The sequence below is a fragment of the Prinia subflava genome, chromosome 14 (genome assembly GCF_021018805.1).
Source record: "Prinia subflava isolate CZ2003 ecotype Zambia chromosome 14, Cam_Psub_1.2, whole genome shotgun sequence".
Taxonomy (NCBI): domain Eukaryota; kingdom Metazoa; phylum Chordata; class Aves; order Passeriformes; family Cisticolidae; genus Prinia; species Prinia subflava.
In genome coordinates, this window is record NC_086260.1 from 503973 (window position 1) to 529108 (window position 25136).

The 25136-nt window shown below is 53.8% G+C and overlaps 1 protein-coding gene across 1 annotated transcript in view; it reads left to right on the forward strand.

Annotated features, from left to right (window-relative positions):
• The window catches only part of SRGAP3 (SLIT-ROBO Rho GTPase activating protein 3), a 70515-nt gene extending 45913 nt beyond the window's left edge, over nucleotides 1-24602 (forward strand). The window contains exons 7-22 of the mRNA XM_063411218.1: nucleotides 3460-3681; nucleotides 4132-4233; nucleotides 4458-4655; nucleotides 5908-5992; nucleotides 6534-6561; nucleotides 8484-8586; nucleotides 10534-10594; nucleotides 10989-11066; nucleotides 12069-12203; nucleotides 14486-14591; nucleotides 15456-15683; nucleotides 16596-16675; nucleotides 18766-18946; nucleotides 19480-19629; nucleotides 20071-20398; nucleotides 21531-24602. Coding sequence (XP_063267288.1) covers nucleotides 3460-3681; nucleotides 4132-4233; nucleotides 4458-4655; nucleotides 5908-5992; nucleotides 6534-6561; nucleotides 8484-8586; nucleotides 10534-10594; nucleotides 10989-11066; nucleotides 12069-12203; nucleotides 14486-14591; nucleotides 15456-15683; nucleotides 16596-16675; nucleotides 18766-18946; nucleotides 19480-19629; nucleotides 20071-20398; nucleotides 21531-21947 — 2502 coding nt within the window. The 3' untranslated portion in view covers nucleotides 21948-24602. The remainder of the gene's footprint in view (nucleotides 1-3459; nucleotides 3682-4131; nucleotides 4234-4457; nucleotides 4656-5907; nucleotides 5993-6533; nucleotides 6562-8483; nucleotides 8587-10533; nucleotides 10595-10988; nucleotides 11067-12068; nucleotides 12204-14485; nucleotides 14592-15455; nucleotides 15684-16595; nucleotides 16676-18765; nucleotides 18947-19479; nucleotides 19630-20070; nucleotides 20399-21530) is intronic.
• The last annotated feature ends 534 nt before the right edge of the window (nucleotides 24603-25136 follow it).

Consider the following 25136-nt stretch of genomic DNA (forward strand, 5'->3'; position numbering starts at 1 on the left):
TTGTTATTGAAGATGCGTTAAAAAACAGGTAAGTTGATTGTGGAGACATTTGAATGGCAAGATGTGAGAACACCTTGATTTATCTGCAGGCTGCTGATTTCACATAAATCTGAACTGTCAGGACACTGCAGTGGCTGATTTACCCGTGTTACCCAGTCCCAGCCGCCTGTGTCATCTCTTAGGCACAGCCAGGCATCCCCTGGGCATCACTGCAGAGCAGGGGCTGCTAACAAAGCTGTGCCCAGCCCTCCTGCTCTGGCGAGGCAGAGGGCCCAGCTGCTCCAGGAGGGTGGGGGGCCTCCAGGGCTGCAGCTTAATGAGAATTGTAAAGCCATCAGAGGAGCTGGGAAGGGCCACAGAGCCATCTGCCCCTCTGTCTCCAGTGGCCCTGCTGTTCTGTCCTAGAAAGGAAGAATGTAGAGACAGGTCAAATGAGCCTTGGACTGGCAGTGCCCCATGGGGCCCCCTGCCTGGATGACACGTGCGCCTGCTAAAACGCCTGGGCTTGTCTCATTTCTGTCATTAACGGTGGGACCAAGTTAATCTTTTTGGCCACGTATGTGAAGAGGAGATAAAGCTCCTTATCCATCCCTCTGGAGTTCTGTGGGAAATGGCTGTGAGATAGTTTGAAGTGGTCACATGAAAGATATCACTGGATTCAGCAGAGAAAATGGAATAGTCGATGTCCGTACAAACTGATCTGCCGAAACGTGTGCAGCCTCCTCTGAGGAGGAGCAGCAGCTTGCTTCCCTACGGATTGGTGTTTGCTGATCTGAGACAAGCCAGGAAAGGAGGGGAACTCCTTACCTGTAACTTCGTTACATGGAACTGTCAAATTGCTTGGTCCCTGGAAAAAATAGCTGAGTCAAGTTAGGGAACCGAAACAGCAGCTGAAATAGTTACGCCAAAAATCCTCAGTTGGCTTTACTGGCCTGGTTGAAGAGGGCTTGAAGCAACCTGGGCTAGTGGAAGGTGTCCCTGTTCATGGCAGGGTGGTTGAAATTGGATAATCTTTAAGGTCTCTCCCAGCACAAACTGTTCTTGGATTCTGTGATTTATTTGCCACACAGTACAGCTTTGGATTTTGCAGCAAAGTCAAGAGAGTAGAGGCCAGAAATTAAAATAGGCATGTAATTATAATATATTATGCATATAATTAAAAAGTATGCAGAATATTTTTTAAAGAAAAAATGCAGGAAAGAGGGAACAGAGCAGAGCAAATGAGTTGGGCTCTTTGTTGCAGGCAGTTCTGGTTCTGTGGAGGCAGGGGTGTTACTGCTCTGCCTGGGAAGCGAAGGGTGGCTTGCAGGGCACCCAGGTGCTCAGGTGTTCCTCCAGGGTTCCACTTGCTCAGGTGAGGCGTGGGCCTGGCTGAGCTCTGTCATGTGCAGGTTCAGCCTCCCAGATAACAGAGGGACTGGAGTTCCTGGAGCCACAGACCGCTCTGTGCACGTCCTTCTCCCTGGAGCCCAGGACTGCCCCCGTGCAGCTCTGGGGGCGGTGGGAGGCACGCAGATGTTTGGCTGCCTCCACGGTGTTTTGGCCAAACGTGCCTGCTTGAGCTCCAGGAGCTGGTTCATTTCTCAGGCTGAACGCTGGGATATTTCCACCCCTTGCAGGGTGTTACCAGACGTGATGAATTAATGCTTGGGGAGCTCTGAGCTTGGCAGATGAAAGGCGCTGCAGAAGGGCTGGGGATTATTATTTGTGGTTCTAATTTATTTGCCATCAAAGGGATGAGAGGGGTGAGAAAATGCCATTTGTTCTGGGGCTAGGAGCATCGGTTTGAAGTCTTTTTTTGTTCCTTTTTCTTTTCCTCTCCCTATTGTGTGTTCCTCTGGGAATTGTGTGGAAGTCCCTGCTCCGTCTTTTCTTCTCTGGGCATCCGTGTGTGAAGCAGCTGGCACGGTGCTGATCACCAGGGGCTCCAAGGGCTGCAGCGTGTGCAGGAAGTGCCTGCCCTGGTTTTCAGAAGCAGCTGATTTCTGGGCACTGCAAAGCATCACCAGCTTCAGTGCGAGTCCAGCAGCAAAAACCAGGAAACATTTCACATGGAATTTTGTCCTAAAAATGGCTGGCAATGCCCTGAGCCCCTCTCTTTGGGTTCTGTGGCATTCAGTGCTTGTAGTGGCTTGGTTTTGTGTGCTTTGGGAACTCCCACCCTTAAACAGTGGTAGATATTTCCTCCTGGTACTGCCTTTTGTAGCAAAGTAGCAGTGATTTCAGGGGGTGGGAGAGCAGGGGGAGGGCTGGGAGGTGCTGGGGAATGCACAGTGCATTCCCGGGGCACAGGGCTGTGGTCAGCTGGTCATGGCAGGAGTGCTGCTCCTCCCCCAGTGCTGGCACAGGGGCCCTGGCCCTGGTCCCTGCCCCGTCTGTGTGGCAGCTCTTTGGCTGCACTGTTCCAGCTCTGGGGTTTCTGTACAGCCTGGGGTGGTGGTTCGGGTGTTCCTGCTGAAACCGTCTCATGGCAGAGACTTGCAGTGCAGAATGAGGGTTTGCCCCAAGCAGCAAATGGAAATTCACCCCTTATCTTTTCTGTGTTGCTTGTTGATTTTTTTAAGGCAGGTCTATGCCAGTTCATAACTGCCCATGCTCTCAGCTAATGTGATTAAGAGCTAAATAGAAGCAGGATAAATGGAGGGCTGTGAAAATTCGATAGTTTTTACAAAACTCCTCGCATGTGGGGTTTCACGGATTTTAAAGACTAGGAGTGACAGTGGGACTCTCTTGGGCACCTGCGGGTGGGAGCTGGCCCAGTGCAGCTTTGCTGCTGCTGGTTTTAGTAGAGGCTGAAGCAAGCACAGCCCTGCTGTGACGTGATGTGAGCTGAGCTCTGTCTCCTCACATCGGCACTGAGTGTGAGATGCCTTCTTGGGTTGGAGCTGCTTGTGGCACCAGCTGAGTTTTCGGATTTCACTTTGAGTTTATCAATATGAATTGCAGGAAGTATTTCTTCACAGAAGGGGTTGTCAGACACTGGAATGGGCTGCCCAGGGAGGTGTTAGAGTTTCCATCCCTGGAGGTGTTCAAGGAATAGCTGGACGTGGTATTCAGTGCTCTGGGCTGGGTGACAAGGTTTGGTTACAGCTTGGACGTGCTCAGCTCTGATGGAGCTTTCAGGGCAGTAAATCCCTGTGCTGGTATGACACTTGACATGCCAGAATCAGTTATAGTGAGGACAATACTTAAAACCATTTTTTTGTTTTAACTACAGTATTTTGGCAATGAACTCCAAGTTTTATCATTTTTCCTGAGACAGACACGAGTGATCAGCAGCATGAGGAGCTGCTCCATGGTGGGAGGCAGGCAGCTGCCCAAGGACAGAGCAGGATGTGCACACACTGAAGGGCGTGGTGTCCACTGCCACACCTTGCTTCAGCGTCCATCTGTGTTTGAGAATCCTGTGAAATGGTTTGGGAGCGTTTGTGTGACCAGGCCCTCCTTTGTGTTTCTCAGTGCTGTGACCTGGGGTTCCACGCCAGCCTCGCTCGGACCTTCAGGACGTACCTGTCTGCTGAGTACAACCTGGAAACGTCCCGCCACGAGGGCCTGGACATCATCGAGAACGCCGTGGACAACCTGGACGCGCGGAGCGACAAGCACACCATCATGGACATGTGCAACCAGGTCTTCTGCCCGCCGCTCAAGTTCGAGTTCCAGCCACACATGGGGGATGAGGTAACCTGCTCACCTGTGGGGCTGCACAGGGCCTGGCCTGGCCCCTCCTCTAAACCATCGCTGGGAAATTGTTCCTCCTCCTTACCCCTCTCTGCTGCCTTCACACGCTGCTGTTCATGTTTCCTTTCCTAATGAGACTCTTGGCTCGTTAGGGCTCCTCCTTTCAGGCTGCCTCTTGCTCTGTGTCTCTCCCAATTAGGGAGCCCATGGTTTGGCTCTCTCTGCCCCACAGATCTGCACAGGGGAGCAGTGATTAACCTGCTGTAATTGGGAGATGGCTGAGTGCAAAACACTCGGCACTGGCCTGGGTCCAGGGCACTGCTGATGGGACACACGGCAGCACAACCTCTCTGGAGGCTGCCAGGAGCTTGTGGGGGCTGGAGGGAATTGTGTGGGTATGGAAATGTGTGTCTGGTCCATGCATGACCCGTGGAATGTCTCCTGTCCCAGGTGTGCCAGGTGAGCGCCCAGCAGCCTGTGCAGACCGAGCTGCTGATGCGGTACCACCAGCTGCAGTCTCGGCTGGCCACCCTCAAGATAGAGAATGAAGAGGTAAGAGCTCGGGTCTGTGGGCAGCACTGCTGAGCCTTGCTTCCACTGGAGGTTTCCTGGTGTGCTCAGGTGGGGAGCCCCTCCTGTGGCAGAGCTGGAAGTGCCCACAGACTGCAGCCAGTGCCAGCCCAGGGCTCGGGAGCTGCCTGTTGAGTGGTTGTTTTGGCTCAAGATGGGTCCTTTTCCCAGTCTGCCTCAAACCCACGCTGTCCTGTTTCTGATAGGTACGGAAAACACTGGATGCCACAATGCAGACCCTGCAGGACATGCTGACAGTGGAAGATTTTGATGTTTCAGATGCCTTCCAGCACAGCCGCTCCACTGAGTCGGTCAAATCAGCTGCATCAGAGACCTACATGAGCAAAATCAACATTGCCAAGAGGAGAGCCAACCAGCAGGAGACTGAAATGTTCTATTTCACTGTGAGTCTCAGCTCAGGCCATACAGGACGTGAAGCATTAATTGCCAGGGCTGAGGCCCAGTTAAGTGCTCATTAGTGAGGAGCAAGAATCAATTCAGTCTCTTTAAGTACTTGTCTTCTGTCAGATTTGGGTCTGGAATAAATTTCAGTTGCAGGGCACTATGTACGGACTGACAATCCAGTGCCTGCCTTGTTTTTCTCTTTGAAAGAACAACTGGAGCAGCCAGAGGACACTGAAGACATACTGAGTGGAGTAGAGAGGCTCAGAGCAGGGCGCAGACTCCAGGTGACCTTGCCATGGGCCACCATCCAGGGTCTCTTCAGAAAGGCCTTCAGGACTGTGAACTATGAGCCAAGTCTCCCTCTCTGGCCTGTACAGCTTAAATTTGCCCTTGGGCCACAGATGAGCTGAAGTCACTCACATGCCAAGGAAGGCAGAAAAGCTGGGCTGGCTGTGTGTGCCTGCCCTGCAGCTCTCATGCTGCACTCCCAGGCAGAGCTCAGGTCTCTGCTCTGGTACCTGGAACACAGGCAACAGCCACGAGTTCAGCAGAAGTCTCCCTCATTTCAGTGTGGGTCATAGCCTATGGTAACAGCATCTTGTAATGTGTTACATATGCACAGAAGAGCTTCTACTTTCTCTTAATGTTATTGTAGATTGGAGGGAGAATTGCAGTTTTGATTTGGAACTATGCTTGGGATTACTTTAATGGTTTTTGCAGAAATTTGATCTTTCCCATTCTCTGTCTTCTGTTTTCCATCTCTTGTGTCCCTCTCTTCTCTCACCTGTGTAATGCCTTGCTCTGGAGTGTTCCTGGGTGTCCCAAGCCTCTCTGTGGGGTGGGCAGTTGTTCTGCACAGTGTCACCTGCTGTCACCTGGCAGCCGCTGCCTGGGAGGGCTCAGCACTGGCAGTTCCTGTTTGGCATTGTTGGTTTGCACAGAGACGAAGCCTTGGCAGTGCAGGGAAAGCTGCTTTGATTTCCCAGGCCGTTCCCAGAAGCCTGACAAAAGAAAGCCAGCTTTGAACTCTTTGTCCCTCCCTGCGTTCCCGGGCAGGAGGGGCGGCTCCAAGGAGACCAGGCTAATAAAGACCATCAGGGCAGTGGCTGGAGCAGGGAGAAGTGATCAGACCCTGCTGAGCCCTGCAGCACAGCTGCTGCAGCCTCCTGAGCCCCCCGGCAGCCCCTGGGCAACACTGAACATCCATTAGGGGCTGGTGCTTAACCCACCCTGTTTGTTCTTTAATTGCAGAAGTTTAAGGAGTATCTGAATGGCAGTAACCTCATCACGAAGCTCCAGGCTAAGCACGACCTGCTGAAGCAAACTCTGGGAGAAGGTGAGTTGGGCTCAGGGCCAGGGAGGATCCTCTGATCACCTGAGAAGGTTTAAACCATGTGTCATCTGTCAGCCTCACCTGTGTGTGTTCTCCTGAGTGACTGATGCTTCTGTGCCTCGCTGCTGCTGCTCAGGCTAGGCAGTGCCATAAAAAATCATGATTCACTTGGACTACTCCTCCCACTTCTCTTTGGGAGTGCACATAGAGAAATCTCTTTGAATCTGATACTGTGTGCTGAAGTGCTTGGTTACTTCTCCAGCAGCAGAGATTGCCACTCACTCCCACCCTCTTTCCTTCCTCTGCCTCCCTCATCTCCCCCAGAAGATTCTAATCTTCTCCATCCAGATTTCTAATTCATCTTTTCGTTGGGGGGGTCACTAGGTGGGCATCTCTCCTCCCCAAATGCAGCTTCTCTCTGCCAGAAGCCATTCCGTGGGTGTAGGAGCCAGCAGTGAGGGTGTGAGCACCAGCACAGCTGTGCTCTGCAGTCCTTTGGTGGTGGCTGGTGTGGAGGGATGATGGCAACTTGTGTTTCTTACAGGTGAAAGAGCTGAGTGTGGAACAACCAGGTGAGCACTTTCTTCCCCTTGCTTGCTCCTGGGGGGGCTGGTGCAGGAGGGGGCTGTGGGCAGGGGGGTTTGCTTTGCTCCTGGTGCAGCTTGGTGGGGCTCAGGTACCCAGCTCCAGCCCCTGTGCCGGCAGGCTGGCAGTCCCTGTGCCCCACGTCCTGCTTCCCAGCTGCATGGCCTGGAGTGCTGGGATCAGGGGGATGGCAGGCAGCCTTGGTTCTGCTGCAGTGTGGTTTCTGGCTGGCTGGCTCTGACGTGCCTGGATGTGCTTTGTCAGCACGGTGCAGTGCCCTGGAGCGTAGCTGAGGTGGGGCTGTGTTCAGGCAGGGGGACACGAAGGTGTCCACTCTCTCCCTGCCATCCCTCTTCCTTTGAGGACGTTCATATGTTCCTGAAATCATCTCCCAGCTCTGGCTGCTTTATCTATGAGTGCAGAGCATGCCTGTATCACAGACTTCACCCCTGTACTGCAGGAGATAGGGCTGGGGTAAGTGTGACAGCGAGGAGGCTTTGATCTGTGTCCAGTCCATGAAGCATCTCCACAGAGCTCCAGTGGCATGCTCAGAGTGTGCTGGTGTTCTGACAGTGAGACACGGGCCAGCAAAGCCCAAACAGCTCCCCAGAACACACACAGCCTGTGTGTGAGCTTGTTCCAACCCTGTTTGTGTTTAATAAAATTTGTAATACCAGCAAAAAAAGCTCCATTCCTTGTTAGAAGTGGTGGAGCAGATGGTGCAGGCTGGGCTGCCTTGCCAGGCAGGAAGGCGGCTCCCTGTGCCGCCGGCACCAGGCCGAGTGGCGTCAGGGCTGGGCACCCGGGGCACCGAGGGCTGCCAGGGCACGCAGGGACCCTCAGAGAGCAGGGGCTGTGCAGGACGTGGCACCCTGGGGGGCTGTCCTGCTCCTGTGGGTGCCTGCCCCTGCTGGATCAGCTGTCACTGGTGCCTCTGGGCACCAGGAGCTGCCCCGGGTGTGAGTGCAGGGCCCTGCCTGGGGCTGCAGGCACAGTCCCTGCAGGGTGTGGGGCAGGGCTCCATGGTCACCTGTGCTCCTCAGTTACCACTCAGAGGAGTGGTTGGAAGCTGTAGGAGTGTAGAGTCGAGTTGCCTAATTAGAGGCATCTGATTAAGGAACCAGCAGAGCCCTGTTGTCCCCTTTGCACTGAGCTCTGTGTAAAGTGTCCGCGTGTATTCCATGAGAACTCCTGCCTGAGGGCTCCCAGCACCCACTTTTGTGTGTTTGCAGTCGTGTTCTCTCCCGGGCAGACATCAGTACAGCCTGGGGCACAGGGCAGAAATCTGTTTGGGATTTTGTGGTGTTTTTCTCCTTTTTCTAGATCTAGACACTGAATGTCCTTCATTATCCAGAGGAATTGGACTGGGAATAGCATTAATGAGAGTAGCCCTCCAACACCCTCAGTACTGCACTGAAACCTGTCACAGGCTTCCCTGGCTTCTTCATCACTAGCAGGGGGAGGGTCATCCCCATCCCTGGGATACCAAACAGAAGTTAGATACAGGAAGGTGGAGGTGTTCTCACTGTCCTCGTTCTGGCCTCTTTCTGTGAGCAGAATGGAATCTGTGTAGGGGCAAACAGGAATACCCCAGCATTTTCTGGAGTGGCTGTGGTTTATTTTGGATATGTCTCCTCAGCTGCTCTTGGTGCCTCTTCAGGCTGAGGGAGTGCTGAGCTGGTGATGTGGTGGGAGGCAGTGTTAAATCCAGTGCTGCTGGTTTCCTGCTGGAGTGGTGTGGGACACACCAGTGTGAGTGGCTGCAGGGTGTGTGGAGCTACACGTCGAATCCTCACAGGGGGACTTTTCTGTTTGATTTCTCATTCTCAGTTATAACCTGTGAGATCTCACCCTGTCACTGCATTTATGTTGGTGTTTTGTTGATTTATTTTGTTCCATTTTCTCCCAGGCCCCCATGTCTTCCCCCTAAGCCACAGAAAATGAGGAGACCTAGGCCTCTCTCAGTCTATAATCATAAACTCTTTAACGGCAATATGGAAGCGTTCATTAAGGTACTTGCTGGCTTGCAGTAGGAGTGTCTGTGAACGCTGGGAATGGAATGGTGGCTTTCCTGTCCTGGCTGCTTGCCATCCTCAGGGGGTCCCTCCGGCCCATCTGCCCCCAGCCGGCGTGGCCAGCGCGGCTTTGCCTCGGTGATGTCTTTCCACAGCTCCCCTTGTGCTTTCCTGGTGTTCCTGTCCCGTCAGCTGCGTGCTCCAGACCCACCCATGGCTGGTGGCCATGTGCAGAATGAGGCAGGCCTGGCTGAGTGTCCTCATTGTCCTGCTGCTTCTACCCATCCTGAGAAGAAAGATTACACAGGCTCAGCCCAGACCTCAAAGGAGCAACAGACACACCCCCCTTCCTCTTTTCCACGTGGTTTTTGTGGTCATCCATCCTTGTGGCTGAGAAGGAAGAGAAAATGACCCCAGAAAGTGTCTCCCACTTTCAAGGACTGTCAGCCTGGGGTAGAAGTCCTGTTGTATGGGTGGCTGTGTTGGAGGGCAGGCAGGTGATCCTCAGCCTTAAACACATCAGCAACAACCAGCCCAGCTGCTGACAGGTGTGCCCTGTAATCCTGCTCTGGAGAAAGCTTCAGTGAAAACACTTCAGGAAGCAGTAAAGACAGACTGTTGGATTAGGTGGCTAATAGGCATCATCTGGCCTGGGTTTATTCCCTCAAGCTCAGCCCTAAGCTCGAGGGCAGTGTCTGTACACAGTGCCAGCATGGAGAGTATTGGCCCTGCTGGCAAAGCCTGTAATCCCATTAGGATTTGTGATTTCTCCTGACTTAAACTGTTTTTTAAAAAAGTAATGCTCATTAAATCCCAGCCTGTTCAGCACTGAGAAGGAGGAATTACGTGCTCTAGACATCCCTCTGAGCAGGAGTGTCCCGTGCTAGCAGAGACCCTTCAGGAGACAGGTGCCTGTCCTTGGGGGTACAGCCTCACAGGCAGCAGGGCCATTGGTGGCTGCCCAGTGTCCCCTGGTCACCCAGTGCCCCATGGCTGCCCAGTGCCCTCCTCAGAGCCTTGCCTGTGTGCCAGGCAAGCTCTGTCCCTGTGCTGGGGCTCCTGGGAACACCAGAGATCAGGCAGGGAGGAGATGTGAGAGGCTGTCCCTGCAGGTCGCTGAGGCTGGGGCGCAGCGTGCCGAGGGTCTGGGGGGAGGCTGGACATCCCCAAAGCCTGTGTTGGCCCTGCTGAGCTGCCATTGCATTTGAGCGTTCATGGCCTCCGAAGGAGATGCTTACCTCTAACTGAACTTATCCCTGCTTAATCTGTTCTCTTTTTTCCACTCTGCTGCTTCTTTGTGTGCTCAGAGGAAGGAGGAATGCGCGAACGAGGAATCAGGTACTTACTGGAGGCCCACCTGCAAGACGGAGGGAATTGCCCAGAGATGCCACTGTGCTCTGCTGGAAAAACAACCAGAATCCCAAAGAGAAATGTGTCCACTTGGGCTCTCAGACATGGCCCATGGCCCCCCTGTGCTTCTGCCATAAGGGGCCTGGGGAGAAGCCAGAACTCACCACTGGTTCAGACTCAGGCACTTCATTCCATGCTGACAATGGCTTTCCTGTGGTGGAAATATTGCTGTAAGCTGTGTTATGGGAAGCTTATTCCATCAGCCAGCTACAGCACAAGTTTTATTTTGGCTCAGTATTCCACCTTTGGGGCGGAATAGCTGTGATCCCTCGTGGCAGTCTCCTGTCTGAGCCAGACAGGGAGCAGCAATGTTTCACACACCTTAGTGGCAGCTTTCTTGTGCATTTTTGGCTGCACACAGTATCCTCAGCGCTCTTTATGGCTCCATGTTTGTAACACCTCCTTTCCCTGCCTGTCCTCTTACTAAACTCCACAGCACTAATTTTCACATCTCTGGTTTTGCACTCTTTAATGCATTTCCCATGCTTTGTTAGCAGTAAACCAGTAATTTTTTCTCTTTTTCCTTTCCTGAAGGATTCAGGACAGGCCATTCCGCTTGTCGTAGAAAGCTGCATCCGCTACATCAATCTGTATGGTGAGTTGGCTCAGTACAGCCACAGAAACCTGCCGAGGAATAAAGCACTTGAGTGAGCAGTGAGACCCAGCAGAGGCTCCCAGGGGTGCCTGCAGTCCCTTCTGCATGGGTTAGAGTCCCAGTGCATTGGCTGTCATGCAGCATTGGATGACTGGCACATAGGGAGGTTTTGTTAGCAGTGCCCAGGTTACAGGGTTCTTTCAGGCCATGAGCCCTTTCAGCACCTTGAGCTGGGGGCCTTGGTTGGAGAATATGAGCAGAAGTGGGGGGCAGCGGGCTGTCCCTGCTGGGTCCAAGCCTGTCTGGGGCATCCTCTCCTGGGTTCTGCTGTTTCTGCCTGCAGGTATTGCCCAGCAGTTCCAGAAATCTCTCCTAAAGCATTGTTCTCTTCCAGGCCTCCAGCAACAGGGCATCTTCAGAGTCCCTGGCTCCCAGGTGGAAGTCAATGACATCAAGAACTCGTTTGAGAGAGGTGTGTAGCTGGGGTGTGCAGGTACAGCAGGGATCCTTGGTGGGAGATGGAGTGTGCTGGGTGCATTAGCCATGGTGTAAAGCCTGTGTTAAAGCCCTCTCTGCTGTGAGACATGAGCAGGTTTTATCCCCTCTGTGTTTCTCAGTGTTGTGTCTCTGGCAGTAGCGAAGAGTCACGCGGGAAGGAGTAGGAGAAGTAGGGGCACGTGCAGAGGTCTTTTCCACAGTCGTTAAAAACACAAGAGCCATAAAAGAGTTTGCTGGGGATCCTTGTTCATCGTTCCTGTTGCAGTTTGCCAAGGGAGGCACAGCATTCCCCCCTGGACCCGGTGCCAGTGCTGGCTGTGGGGGTGTCAGTGAATCTGTTGAGCAAATCACGCTCAGGGTGCCAGGGCAGTGAGAAAGGGAAAGCAGGCCTGCTGTCCTGAGTGGAGGGGAGCTGTGACAGGGACAGCCCTGCTGGGAATAGGGACCCTTAATCCTGGAGCAGCATTGGAAGGATCAGGATGAAGGTGGATGAGCCAATGGATAAGGCGGTGTTAGGACTGCCAAAGGCTGGAGGATTTGCACATCCAATTCAAGATCAATTAGTATCCAGATCTCTGGGGCACTGACAGCCTTTCACAGATTTAAGCCAGTACAAAGCTATCCAGAACCTTTGGGTCCATTCCAGAGGTTTCATTGTATCCTCCAGTCGAGCCTGTCCTCTCAGGCTCTCACTCCCTGTCGTTCAGACCTCCTCAGCTTTCCAGGCTGGTGCTGGAAATGCAAAGTGCTCTGAGCTGGAAATGGTGAAGGAGAGATGACCAATATCATCCTTGTCCTCAGGAAAGGTTTGAAATCCCCCAGTAAAACTGGTTTTCAGGAAAAATCAGCATTGCCATTGCACATGAGGAGGGTTTCTGAACACTGGGAAATTTAGGTGTTCTACTAAATGAGGAAAACAACATGTGTTAGTCCAGCTTGGTGGTGCTACTGGATACAAAACCTTTTCTCTGGGCAGGTGAGGACCCCCTCGCTGATGATCAGAATGAACGCGACATTAACTCAGTGGCTGGAGTCTTGAAGCTGTATTTCCGAGGACTGGAAAACCCCCTCTTTCCTAAGGAAAGGTTTCAAGATTTGATATCTACTATCAGTAAGTGCATGTGGCAGCTCTTTGTGGAGAGCTGGGTGGGATGAGAGGAGCACTAAGGTACTGCAGAGTCTGCAGACAGGGGTTTCTGCTGAGAGGAGGGTGCATGTGGGCAGTGGGAGTTGTTAGGAAAGGACATCAGGAGTGGCACTGGCAGCACTGCAGGGAGGGAAGGGGAAGTTACTTCCCTGGGGGAATGAAGGAGGCAGAATGAGCTTGAAGTTCCAGAGGTGATGGAAGTGCTGCCTGTTTTGGCTAAAGGTTACCAGAGGTGTTGGGGTTGTTGGGGGGTCTCAGCTGTAGGGGCAGCAGTGGGGGAATGTCTGCTCAAGGACTTTTCTTGGCTTCACTGCCCGTGGTGCTTTCACCCCTTCTGGATGTGCATGTTCATAACACTGGGATCTAGTGATGCTGAGGGACACAGGAGGTACCTGGAGGTCACTGGCACAGGGATGGGCCTGTTCCAGAGCAGAAGAGTATATTCTGATTTCTCAAGAACAGTTGTTTTATGTAGTAGCTTTAGGAAATTCACTGTTGCTATTCAGCTTTGGTGTGGAAAGCAGTACAGCACACATGTGAGACAGACAAAGGAGGTTGGTTCTGCAGCAGCTCCATGCCCTGGACAGGGATTTGCAGTTTGGGGGCTGCAGAGTTGGAAGCCTGAGGGCACAGCCTGGGAGAAGGGGATGGGTCCCCTCGGGTGCCAGAATTTGCTTTGGGACGTGGCTGCCTATGCTTGCAGATAGGCTTGTGTTTGACACCATCCCTAATTAATGCAATTTTGCACAATTTATTATGCTTTTGGGAATTTTTTACAAACATCATCTGCTGATTTTTCTGGGTGTTATTCTCCTACCTCTCTCCCTTTTTTTTTCCATTTCAACAAGAATCTTCCTTTTCTTCATCTTTCTCTTCCTGCTGCTCTTGCAACCTTTTGATTAAGGATAGATTTTAAATAAAGTGCCTTGTTCTTGTTAAAAATCTGACCTGAAGTGCAGCTGACTGTGCCATCCAAACACACATAAACACAGGCTGCACACATGGTGTCCCAGCCTAAGCAGGGTGAAGAACTTCTCCTTTTGCTTTTGTAGGGCTGGGGGTTTATGTGGAAGCTCCTCACTGGCACAAGGGCAATAGAGAGGTCAAAAGACACTTTGCAGAATCCACATGGGGCTGTCCCTGTGTGTGCAGTGGTGATGGGTGCCCCGTTAGTTTCTGAGTTGTGCCCAGTCGAAACATTTTGCTCAGTGAGAAAGGCAAGTACTTTGAGAATTTGTTCCTCTGTGTGTCAGAAGAGATATCTATTGTCATAGGGTTTTATCCAGTTTGTATTTAGTTGGGGTTTTTCTGACAAATATCCTCTTTGTGTAAAACCAAACTGAAGAAGTTGAGGACCCAGCAGGCAATAATGGAATAAATCAAATGGAAGAATTCCCCATGTGAAATACTATAAAGCTATCCATCTTGGTGTTGAGGCCAGATTTTGCTCTGCATTTTGATTAAATGGCAGCCTAGCTACATGTTGTCAGTGAATTTTATTGTGATTAGTAAATGGCATAGTTTGAGCCAGAACAAGCAGTTGTGTGATCTGCCTGCTCCAGAAAAGCTCTGGTGCTTGTCCTCTGCTCCCTGTGAAACAGCAGCCACAGGATTAACTCTACAGGATGCAGGGAGAGCTTAGGGCAGGGCAGCCCTGAGTCACCTCCCTTCCCTTGGGAGGGAGCAGGGGTCTGACGGCAGCTCCAGGCTCTGCACCCCTGTGGAGAGCAGAGAATCTCAAAGCACTGACTCAGCACTGGCTCAGCTAACCTATTTCCTAGGAACTTCTAATTCCTGTTCAGAGCAGTAGGAGACAGGAGTGGAAGGGCTCAGAAGGATCCAAAGCATAACCCAGAAGGGTAACCTGAATAAAACCTCATTTAAAAATCTGCCCTAGAAAATCAAGCAGTGCTCTGTTTTCAGTGCCACATTGACTCAGGCTTTTGAGGAACAGGGGAGTTGTTGAGGAATTAAATGAATAATGCATAAGCATTTCTTTTAAAATAAACCCACAGAAATGTCTTTATTTGCTGTTCTTCCTGCATCTGAACGTACGAATTCCCCGCTGGAGGAGCAGTGTCCCTGTGCTCTTCCTGCACCTTAGCACCAAACTCACAGGGGACCTCTGGAGACTTTTGTTTTCCTTGCTTACTGGGCCACTAGATCTGGAGCAGGTCCCTCTGGTGCTGAGCTGTCTGGTCCTGAAAAGGTTTTTAAGGATGTACTTTTCTATCCATGTGTTCCAGAAATTGAGAACCCTGCAGAGAGAGTGCACCAGATCCAGCAGATCATTGTCACTCTGCCTCGGGCTGTCATCGTGGTCATGAGATACCTCTTTGCTTTCCTTAACCAGTAAGTGTTTTCCTGCTTCACCAAGTTCCTCCTTGCTGTCCCTTTTACAGGGCTTCCCCAGCTTTGCTGCATGAGCCCTTTCTGGTGTTGCCGTGGGCAGCTGTGCTTCGGTTCTTCCCCAGCCTTGCTGGGCCGTGGCTGTGTGCCCGGGGAAGGGACAGCTCGGTGGCAGTGCATCCCAGGATGGTGGCAGTGACAGTGGCAGTGCATCCCGGGGCAGTGGCAGTCCATCCCGGGGCGGTGACAGTGACAGTGCATCCCGGGGTAGTGGCAGTGGCAGTGCATCCTGGGGCGGTGACAGTGGCAGTGGCAGTCCATCCCGGGGCAGTGACAGTGGCAGTGGCAGTCCATCCCGGGGCGGTGACAGTGGCAGTGGCAGTCCATCCCGGGGCGGTGACAGTGGCAGTGCATCCCGGGGCGGTGACAGTGGCAGTGCATCCCGGGGCGGTGACAGTGGCAGTGCATCCCGGAGCGGTGACAGTGACAGTGCATCCCGGAGCGGTGACAGTGGCAGTGGCAGTCCATCCCGGGGCAGTGGCAGTGACAGTGGCAGTGCATCCCGGGGCGGTGACAGTGACAGTGCATCCCGGGGTGGTGACAGTGGCAGTGGCAGTCCATCCCGGGGCAGTGGCAGTGACAGTGGCAGTCCATCCCGGGGCGGTGACAGTGGCAGTGCATCCCGGGGCGGTGACAGTGGCAGTGCATCCCGGGGCGGTGACAGTGGCAGTGCATCCCGGGGCGGTGACAGTGACAGTGACAGTGGCAGTCCATGCCGGGGCGGTGACAGTGACAGTGGCAGTCCATCCCGGGGCACTGGGGCTTTGTGGGGACGGGAACGGTGGCTCCTCACGCGTGTGCTTGCAGCTTGTCACAGTACAGCGATGAGAACATGATGGATCCTTACAACCTGGCCATCTGCTTCGGGCCCACGCTGATGCACATTCCTGACGGGCAGGATCCGGTGTCCTGCCAGGCCCATGTCAATGAGGTCATCAAAACCATCATCATTCACCACGAGGGCATCTTCCCCAGCCACCGAGAGCTGGAAGGGCCTGTCTACGAGAAGTGCATGACCGGAGGGGAGGAGTACTGGTGAGCTCTCTGCAGGGTTCCTGGCTACAAACACCTTCAGCAGGCACACTGAGCCATTTGATTTAATCTTACCAGTCAAAAAGGCAGTTTTCAGGTATTTCACCAGGTATTCCATTTTCTTGTGCTGACTCAGTGTTATAAACCTCAGCTAAACTCATCAGGAGAAACTTTTTCCAGTGCAAATCGATGAAGATTTTCTGAGCTGCAGATCCACAGAAGCATGTTCAGCAAAACAGAATTTTATGTAAATTCTATCCAAATTTCTCTTAGGCTGGAAATTTTGAGTAAAGACCCATAGTTCCATCATAATTTGCTGGTTGGATGAAATCCCTTGGCCCGAGGTTAACCCAAACCTTCTAGTTCCCTTTTTTGCTGGAATTCTAACCCAACATTCAGGTCTGGGTTTAACAAACCAGGATCAGTAACAGACTTGAACTGATTTTCTGCAAGTTTCATACATTTCTGAGACCTCACCGTGTCTGATACTAGTCACCTGCCACCGTCCTTCCTGGTGCAGCAGAGGAGCTAAAGCTCTCTGTGAATTAGGGAATGGGACATTTAACTTGGTGTCACTCTGTGTTAGTTTTGCCAAACTCTGCTAAAGACACAAGAGCCAACAGAATGTGACATTCTGGGGCTGGTGATCATGGTGAGTGTCTGCTGTTCTCAGAGCAAGTTTGGGGATCTGCTGTGATTTGGAATCATAGAATCAGAGAATCACAAATCCAGCATTGATTAGGTTGAGAAAGACCTCCAAGACTGAGTCCAGCCTTTGACTAAGCACCACCTTGTCACCTAGACACATCCTTGTACACCTCCAGAGCTGGGGACTCGAGCAGCATGAATGAGGTGTGCTGAGTGTGTTGGGAGCAGTGTCACTGCTGTGTGACAGCCTGGTGTGTTCCTCTGCAGTGACAGCCCGCACAGCGAGCCGGGCACCATCGATGAGGTGGACCACGACAACGGGACAGAGCCGCACACCAGCGACGACGGTGAGCAGGGCACGGGCAGGGGCTGGGCTGTGCCTGCGGGAGAGCAGCAGGCACTGCGGGGTAGGGGCTGGCAGGGCTGGGCTGGAGCAGGAGGCAGCGCTGTGCTGCCCATGGGCCAGCAGCACCAGCTGCCAGCGCGGCGTTGGGGCAATGCCGCTGGCACTGCTGTGAGGCAGGGAACCATGGCAGGGAACCATGGCAGGGCTTGCTGCCTTGGAAGGGCCCTGGGGAGCTGAGCACCTTCTGCTTCTGACAGCTGCTGCTGCCCTGGCTGTGCCCTGCCTCGGCAGAGCACATCTGCCCTGCCAGGCTGTGGGGAGGAGGAAGGGCTCACCTGGCAAGCGGGGCCACAGGAGGAGGAACGGCACAGGGAAGGGCACAGGGAAGGGCACGTGGGGCCAGGCAGCTCCAGGCACAGGGAAGGGCACGTGGGGCCAGGTGGCTCCAGGCACAGGGAAGGGCACGTGGGGCCAGGTGGCTCCAGGCACAGGGAAGGGCACGTGGGGCCAGGTGGCTCTGGGCACAGAGAAGGGCATGTGGGGCTGGGCAGCTCCAGGCCTGCTCTCAGCTCCTGGCAAAGAGAGGCAAGGAGCTGCTGTGCAGCCAATTTCACACTTGGGTGGCCACATTAATGGCTCCGATTGGGGTTTCTGAGTGATTAACTGTGGTGCCAAACATAGAGCAGAGGAGCGGCTGTGGTTTGTGGATTTACATATTCCCTCTCCCCCTTGCCCTGCATGCACTCCCTGCTGGTAGCCCAGGGTTGTGTCACGGCCGTGGGAGCCCTGCTGGCTCTGTCTCCTCCAGAACGCTCTGTATTGATCCCCCTGTGGTGTTCCCAGACACTGCCCTCATGTGGGGGTTGCTTAAGGTGAGGAAGATGAATCTGCTGAAGTGGCCTGGCCTGTTCCAAGTGGGGCTGGAATGGGGCAGGGGGATGATGCAGCATGTCCCGTGTCCTATTCTGGTGTCCCCTCCTCCACGTGGGTTTGGTCCCTGAGCAGAGTGTTGGGTCACATGCTGGTGACTGCTGAGTCCACAGTCAGTGATGGGGCAGAGCAAGTTTCCATGTTCAGTGAGAATGAGGCAGATCTGGAGGGGCTGGGTGGGCTTGCCCTGTTTTAACTTTGTTGTTTTCCAGTCTCCAGGTGGAGATTGAAATGATCCGTTGTCTCAGATAATTAAGGCATGTTGATACTCCAGCAGTGCCAGGGGTGGCTGGGGAGTGGCAGCAGTCTGCCACCCAAGCAAGGCACAGTGTGGGTCACTCTGGTCAATGAGGAGACACTGTTGCTGCTTTGCAGTTGTTGCAGTGGTTTCTTTAGGATTCAGTGTGCCCCAGCTGCAAACAGCTGCATGGGAGCCAGGCTCTTCCACAGGCTCCTCAGTGCCATTGGGTGCCCCAGCAGCTCCTGCTGTGACACCCTTGGCCAGAGGCTTAGAGGATCCTGGTGTGCTCCTGACCTTCCAAAGTGAAGTTCTGCCTCAGCCCTCCTGTATTTCAGGCCCTGAGCTCCTAGTTTGTGAGTCACGAGTGTTTGGTAGAGCCCACATTAGGAAAAGTGAGGAAACAGTGAGGCAGAGTGCTGCAGATGGTGGGTGCAGAGCAGCTGTCTGGCTGGAGCTGGTATCATTATTTCCATGGGGATCTCCAAAGGGGCATTAGTTGCTCATCAATAATTCAGGCCAAACTGTCTCCAGGATAAGGAAGGGAAGGTAAGAGGGGTTGGATCACAGTATCTGACACAGCTTGACAAAATCTCAGGCTGGAGGATAATGGGGTTCTGTAACCAAAGGCGGAAAATGGGAGTATGGGTGAGGCTGCCATATGCACAGAGGGAGATTCTGCTGCTCCCCATCTGGTTTGTAGCTGTTTGGAATTGCCAGTAGTGTGAGTCTGAGAGGTCCCAGGAAGCCTGGAACAACACTGGGAATTGATCAGCCTGGAAACAAGAAGGCTTGTGCTCAGTGTGGTGCTCTGGGACGCCGGGTGGCAGCGGCGCTGTGCTCTGCTGGGGTGGCTCTTGGGGTTCAGCCTCCCTTGCGGGGCTGAGCTGAGCTGTCTCTCACTGTGCCTCTCTCCTGTGCAGAGGTGGAGCAGATTGAGGCCATAGCCAAGTTTGACTACATTGGACGATCTCCCCGGGAGCTCTCCTTCAAGAAAGGGGCCTCACTGCTGCTGTACCATCGGGCATCGGAGGACTGGTGGGAAGGGAGACACAATGGGGTGGACGGGCTCATTCCCCACCAGTACATCGTGGTGCAAGACATGTGAGTAATATGAGGGTTGCTAAAATCATATACTTGCATGAGGTTCACTTCAGTCACCTAAAATAATCAGTTTTGCTGAGGTTTAATGCCTTTGGTGAGAAATCTGGGCCTGTTCACTTCTCCCTCTCCATGTACTGGCTCCATTTGTTTCTCATTTGGGCTGATAAATATCAGTACTGAGCACTGCACCTCAGTGTACCTGGACCCCATCTCTCATTGACTCCCCAATGTGGTGTGACCCACACTTACCACTGGCCTTGTCCCTGGGAGCACTGATGGTGCTCACCTGGCCTGTGGGCAGATGCCAGGGCCCTTTGCAGGTGCTGCTTCTCTTACAAGTGCTGTATCTGGAGTCATCACAGGGGCAGCCACATCTCAGGGGATGGGGAGGCAGACGTGCACCGTTTCCAAGCTGCCAGTGAAGTGGTGGCCTTGGTCCAGCTCCTTGTTACCCGAGTGTGGAGGTGCTGATGTTCAGGTTGGCGTGGCTCCCCGGGCACAGCCCTGTCACTGCTGTGGTCTCCTGTCCCCAGGGACGACGCGTTCTCTGACAGCCTGAGCCAGAAGGCAGACAGCGAGGCCAGCAGCGGGCCCCTGCTGGACGACAAAGCCTCCTCCAAGAACGACATCCAGTCACCAACAGATCATATCCTGGACTACGGCTTTGGGGGAGTGATGGGCAGGTAACTCACCTTCCTGTGGCCGTGGAGGTGTGGGCAGTGGCTGTGTGGGGGTAGGATGGGAGGGAACGCTGTAGTAAGCACTGCAGGGCGATAGGAGCTTGGAGGGGATTTCATGTGCACTGCTAAAGGGGGTTTAACATTTAGAGGATACAGTGGGGCCCTGAGCAACCTGAGATAGTGGAAGGTGTCCCTGCCCATGGCAGGGGGTTGAAACAAGATGACCTTTGAAGTCCCTTTCAATCCAAACTACTTCTGTTATTTGATGCTCTCCCTTTCTTGGTACTGGCTAAAATATTTGTCTTCCTCTTGCATGAGTCTTCTGAAGCTGGAAGGCTGGAATTTGCTCTGAGCTGAACTCAGGGCTGAGCGATTGCCTTGCAGCGTGTGCCAGCCGTGGTGGCTGACAGGGGCTGACCTGCTGTGGTGCTGGACTCTCTGCAGGGTGAGGCTGAGGTCTGACGGTGCAGCCATCCCCCGGCGCCGCAGCGGGGGGGACACGCACAGCCCGCCCCGAGGGATGGGGCCCGGCATAGACACCCCTCCTCGGGCAGCAGCCTGCCCCAGCAGCCCCCACAAGATCCCCCTCAACAGGGGCAGGATCGAGAGTCCCGAGAAGCGCAGGATGGCGACGTTCGGCAGCGCGGGCAGCATCAACTTCCCCGACAGGAAGGGCCTGGCCGACAGCCACCCGCTGAGATCGACCTGTGGGTCCACCCGCCACAGCAGCCTCGGAGATCACAAATCCCTGGAAGCAGAAGCTCTTGCTGAGGTAGGAGGGCTGGGAAGGGACCGAGAGGCTGAAGGAGAACTCACTGGGGAGTGCCTGGAGCCCCCTCACCTCAAACACTGTTACAGTGCTGCTGTCACACCCAGCTGTGTTGGGTTGTTCTTGTACAAGATGCTTGTACAAGATACTCACCCAGCTGGTGTAAATATTCACCTTGGAGCCTGTGGAGCAGCTGGGATTGGGAGTCCTGAGGCTTCTCTGTAAGAATATTTTCACTCATCATCTTAGGAGTTTGGTAGAATGAATTGGAGCTAACTTGATAGTTATTTCCCTTCAGCTCATCCTTTGAACATTACCTGAGGCTCACTCAGCATTTTGTAGGTGTTAGAAAATTAAAGACTCATCTACACCAGGACAGCATTAACTAGAGTGACTTTTCAAGCAGCTGACTCTGGTGCCTTAAATTGCTTCTCTGATGGTCTTGCTGAATTAGTGGCCTTAATAAAGTTAAGGTGGATTTCAGCAAAGGCAAACTAGCCTCTCCATTTGTGCAGGAGACCCCAGCACTGTGGCCATAGGCAGTAGCTAGTTCCCTGTGCAAGGACACTTCTGGTTGAACCAGGTTCACCTTCAGGGGACCCCTGTGGACAGACTGGGGCCTGGAGGTGGGTGGGCAGTGAGGGGCTGGAGCCAGTCTCTCCTCGGCTGCCTCAGGCCTTATTGCTGCCTCTTGCATATCCATGGCGAGCTGCTGTTGTGCCAGTCATTCCATAAACATGCCTGTGTGTGTCCCTGCCACGTGCCATTGTCCTGTGGGCACAGGGACAGCAGAGGCTCCATACATCCAGTGGAGGCTGCAGGGCCTCTCTTGAGAGGAAAAGCCAGCCTCAGTGCTGTGGGGGAGCTGTGTGGGCAGGCTGGGGTTCACCCCATCACTCCTGGTGCTCAGGATTCACGCCCTTTGGAGCAGTGACCAAGGTCCGGCTGACCTGGGGAGCACAGGGCACCTTTGTGCAGCCAGTTTGGGCTTCACACCTTGTCCCAAAGCTCCTGTTTCCCCTGGGAACTCTTAGATCAGAGACGCCCTCTGCAGACACGCAGAGGATAGCGGGGTGGCGTGCAGGAGAGCAGGTGGTGCTGTGGCACAGGGCTGACGTTCCTTTGGCGTTCCCAGGACATCGAGAAGACGATGAGCACAGCGCTGAACGAGCTGCGGGAGCTGGAGAGGCAGAACACGGCCAAGCAGGCGCCCGACGTGGTCCTGGACACGCTGGAGCCCATGAAGAACCCCCCGATGGGCGCCGCCAACTCGGAGCCGGCCAGCCCCCTGCACACCATCCTGATCCGGGACCCTGACGCGGCCATGCGGCGCAGCAGCAGCTCCACCTCCGAGATGATGACCACCTTCAAGCCGGCGCTGTCGGCCCGGCTGGCCGGGGCACAGCTGCGGCCGCCGCCCATGCGGCCGGTGCGGCCGGTGGTGCAGCACCGCTCCAGCAGCAGCAGCAGCTCGGGCGTGGGCAGCCCCGCCGTCACCCCCACCGAGAAGCTCTTCCCCAGCGGCTCGGCCGATAAGTCGGGCACCATGTAGGCCGGGGCACGGCGGCTGCGGCGGCAGAGCGGCACCCGGGAGCGGGGCGGGCGCGGGGAGCCTCGCTGGGTGGGCGGGGGTCAGACCCTGCTGGGGAGCCTCTGTGAAACAAAACACGAGTGGGGCCTGGGCCTGGTGCTGTACATACGTGTGCGTGTGTATGTACATAGGTGTGCACACACCCCATCCATGCAGAAACACTTCCCGAGCTTTCAGTCCTGCAGCAGGAGGAGACGGCAGGTCTACGTGTTGGCACTGGAGAACACACTCGGTGTAGAAGTATAGATTAGAAACAAAGTGTACAGAATTCAGTGACTTTTTAAAACAGTAGATTTACCTCAGAAACTGGCTCTGAAATGTCCTCTCTTGAGGCAGTGGGTTGGTCTGGGTTTCCAAGGCTGTGCGCACATGGAAGCCCACACTGCAGCAGCTGTACATCAAGCAATACAAGGCCATCCTGGAATTTATTTTCTGTACCTCTTGGCATTGAAAAAAAAAAAAGAGTGGGAATACAGTGGGGCCTGTTCACTGCTGGGCTCTGGAGAAGAGCTGGAAACCCATACACGACCATGTGTGTCCGGCCAGCTGGAGTCTTTCCAATCCTGAATCCTACGATGTCTTCATGTCCCCATGATGCCCTGGCAGCAGGGACAAAGCAAGGTGCGTGCCATGAATGGGAATGGAGTGAAGTGTTGTGGGTGGAACAGAGTGAGGTGTGTGCCATCACCTCGTGCAGGAGGAGGACACTGTGCTGCACCCGGACTGTGGAACGCTGCTTCTCTGCAGGTTTTCAGAGTGAACAAGACTGGTGACCAAACCTGTGGTAAAGCATGGAGTAACTTACAGAGTTTGGAGATTCTTCTTCTCCCTTTCCTCTTTCTTTTCCCTTTTTTTTTAATCAAAACCCAGCCCAAAGGTCTCTCGAGAGTCAGGCCTGAGCAGCAAGGAGGGGTCTCGGGTCAGAGTGGTTGTCCTGCATGAGGAGCATGAGCCGTATTTGACTGCATCAGATGCAAAACTGATCTGATGGGTGATACTTTGCACTTTCTGTACTGTACCACATAATACAACTGTTTGAGTTTATGCAAAGGAATCTACATTTTGTTTTACCCAGAGAAAAAATATGCAGCAGGCTGGGGATTGCATGGTCCTGTCTGATAATCCAGACTCCTCTATAAGCACTGAATCCAAGATGTTCCGTGCTTCTCCTGCAGCTTTTCCTTGTACAGATTTCCATGCAATGCCCTGTGGTTTGATTTGGCACTTCCCCATGGTCACGTGCTAATATTTCCTAACGTTCATCCTTCCTCCCTGCTCTCTCTGATCCTGCTGCTCTGTGCCTGGGCAAAGACGCCTGCAAGCCCTCCTGACTCGCTCAGGAGCCACCTACCCTGCCTGGGGCTTTGCTCTGTCCCCCCTTCATCTTGCTCATCTCTCCAGCAGTGCAGCAGACCCGAGCTCTGCAGGGGGAGCAGCCTGACTCCCAGAAGGCAGGGGAGGCACTGCCCAGGGTGGCAGAACCCGTCAGTGCTGCAGTGGCTCGTGTGTCAGCTGGGGAGCTCCCGCGTGCAGGACTGCCTGTACCTCACACCCGTACCTCTGTAGCTCCATGCTTGTGCTTTCACCCCACACCTGCACCTGCCCAGCTGCACCCCTGTGCACCGGGCACAGAGCTGCCCTGGCAGGCCCTGGGACGGGCTGGTGCCTGTCCCGTGCCCATCGCACGTGTCCCCGCACGCCCCGCTCCGCCAGCCCTGTAAATATTGCTGTACTTGCTTAACTGCTCGAAAGTAACTGTTAACCTGTAAACTGTACAAAAATAGGCTACAATTAGATAAAGCCGATGCCACTCAACAAATCTTTGCACTTAGTAGGTAGCTCAATGTAAAAATAAACCCAGTAATAATAATAGTAATCCCGAAGGGAAGCGAAGCCGCCGGCACCCCTCGCAGAGCCGTGGGGAGCAGCTCTGCCCATGTCCCTCCCTGTCACTCTGGCAGGGCAGACGGTGTGTGTGCTTGTCTGTGAACGTCCTCGGCATTTGTAATGACCACAATTGGTTCATGTTGGTGTTTATTTCTCCATCCTGCCCCTTTCCTGGCGCAGGCCCTGGCCACTGCCCGGCCTGGCGCAGCGGCTGCAGGTGTTCAGCCAGGCTGGGCTGCTCAGGGACCTGTGCTAGGGAGGGAAGGACCCATTTGGCACCAGTGCTGTGTATCTATTGCCAGTAATTACTACTTTTGTTTCCATTTAGTTCCTGGAGAACGTTCACTTTACCAGTTTTCTGTTTTTTATATGCTTTCTGAGATGACTTGAGAGCAAACCCATCTCCATTAGGGGTTTTATTTCCTCCCTTACTTTTGACCATACGGTACAAATTCCAGTGTCTTTCTATTAAATTATTGCCTTTCATTTTCCTTTGTTTTGTTTTGTTGTGGGTTTTTAATACAATTGCTTTCTTATCTTTAAGTGCCTTTTTGAGCACCAAAACAGACGGTTGGAGTTCAGGCCTGGGGGCTGTGCACACATGGGTTCGTCTGGGCAGTTGTGTTGTGCTGGGGGTGATTGCTTTTGAAGTCCTTCCATTTTTCTGTTTAATGAAAAGGGAACCAAGACTTTTTGTTGGAGAATAAACTCCCCCTTTGTAATATGGTATTCCAAGTGTAGTTTTAACTACTGTAAATTTAAGGGAAGAAATGTATTTTTCTGTAAGCAAACTTGGCACAAAATTGAACCACATATGTTGTAGGAGCATCATAACTGGAACTCGCTCATGGTTTGTGAGTGACTGACTCCTATCCTGGGTACCTCCCTGAGGGCACAGACTGTGTGTGGGCTCCGGCGTTCACAGAGCTTCACTGTGACAACCCACGGGCGGGGTGAGCTCTGCCGGGCGGGGTGAGCTCTGCCCGGGCCCGCAGCCCCGGAGGGCGGCTGCTCAGGGCGGCTGTTTGTGCTCTGTGCAGAGCGAGCACGGCTCTGGGCTCGGCTGCCATGGCCCTGAACAACAGTGCAGCCATCCCAGCCATGGCCCTGACTGTGCATCCCGTCCATCCCAGCCATGGCCCTGCCCTGCCCCAGCCCGTCCATCGCATCCCGTCCATCCCAGCCATGGCCTTGCCCTGCCCCAGCCCGTCCATCCCAGCCATGGCCCTGCCCCAGCCCGTCCATCCCAGCCATGGCCCTGCC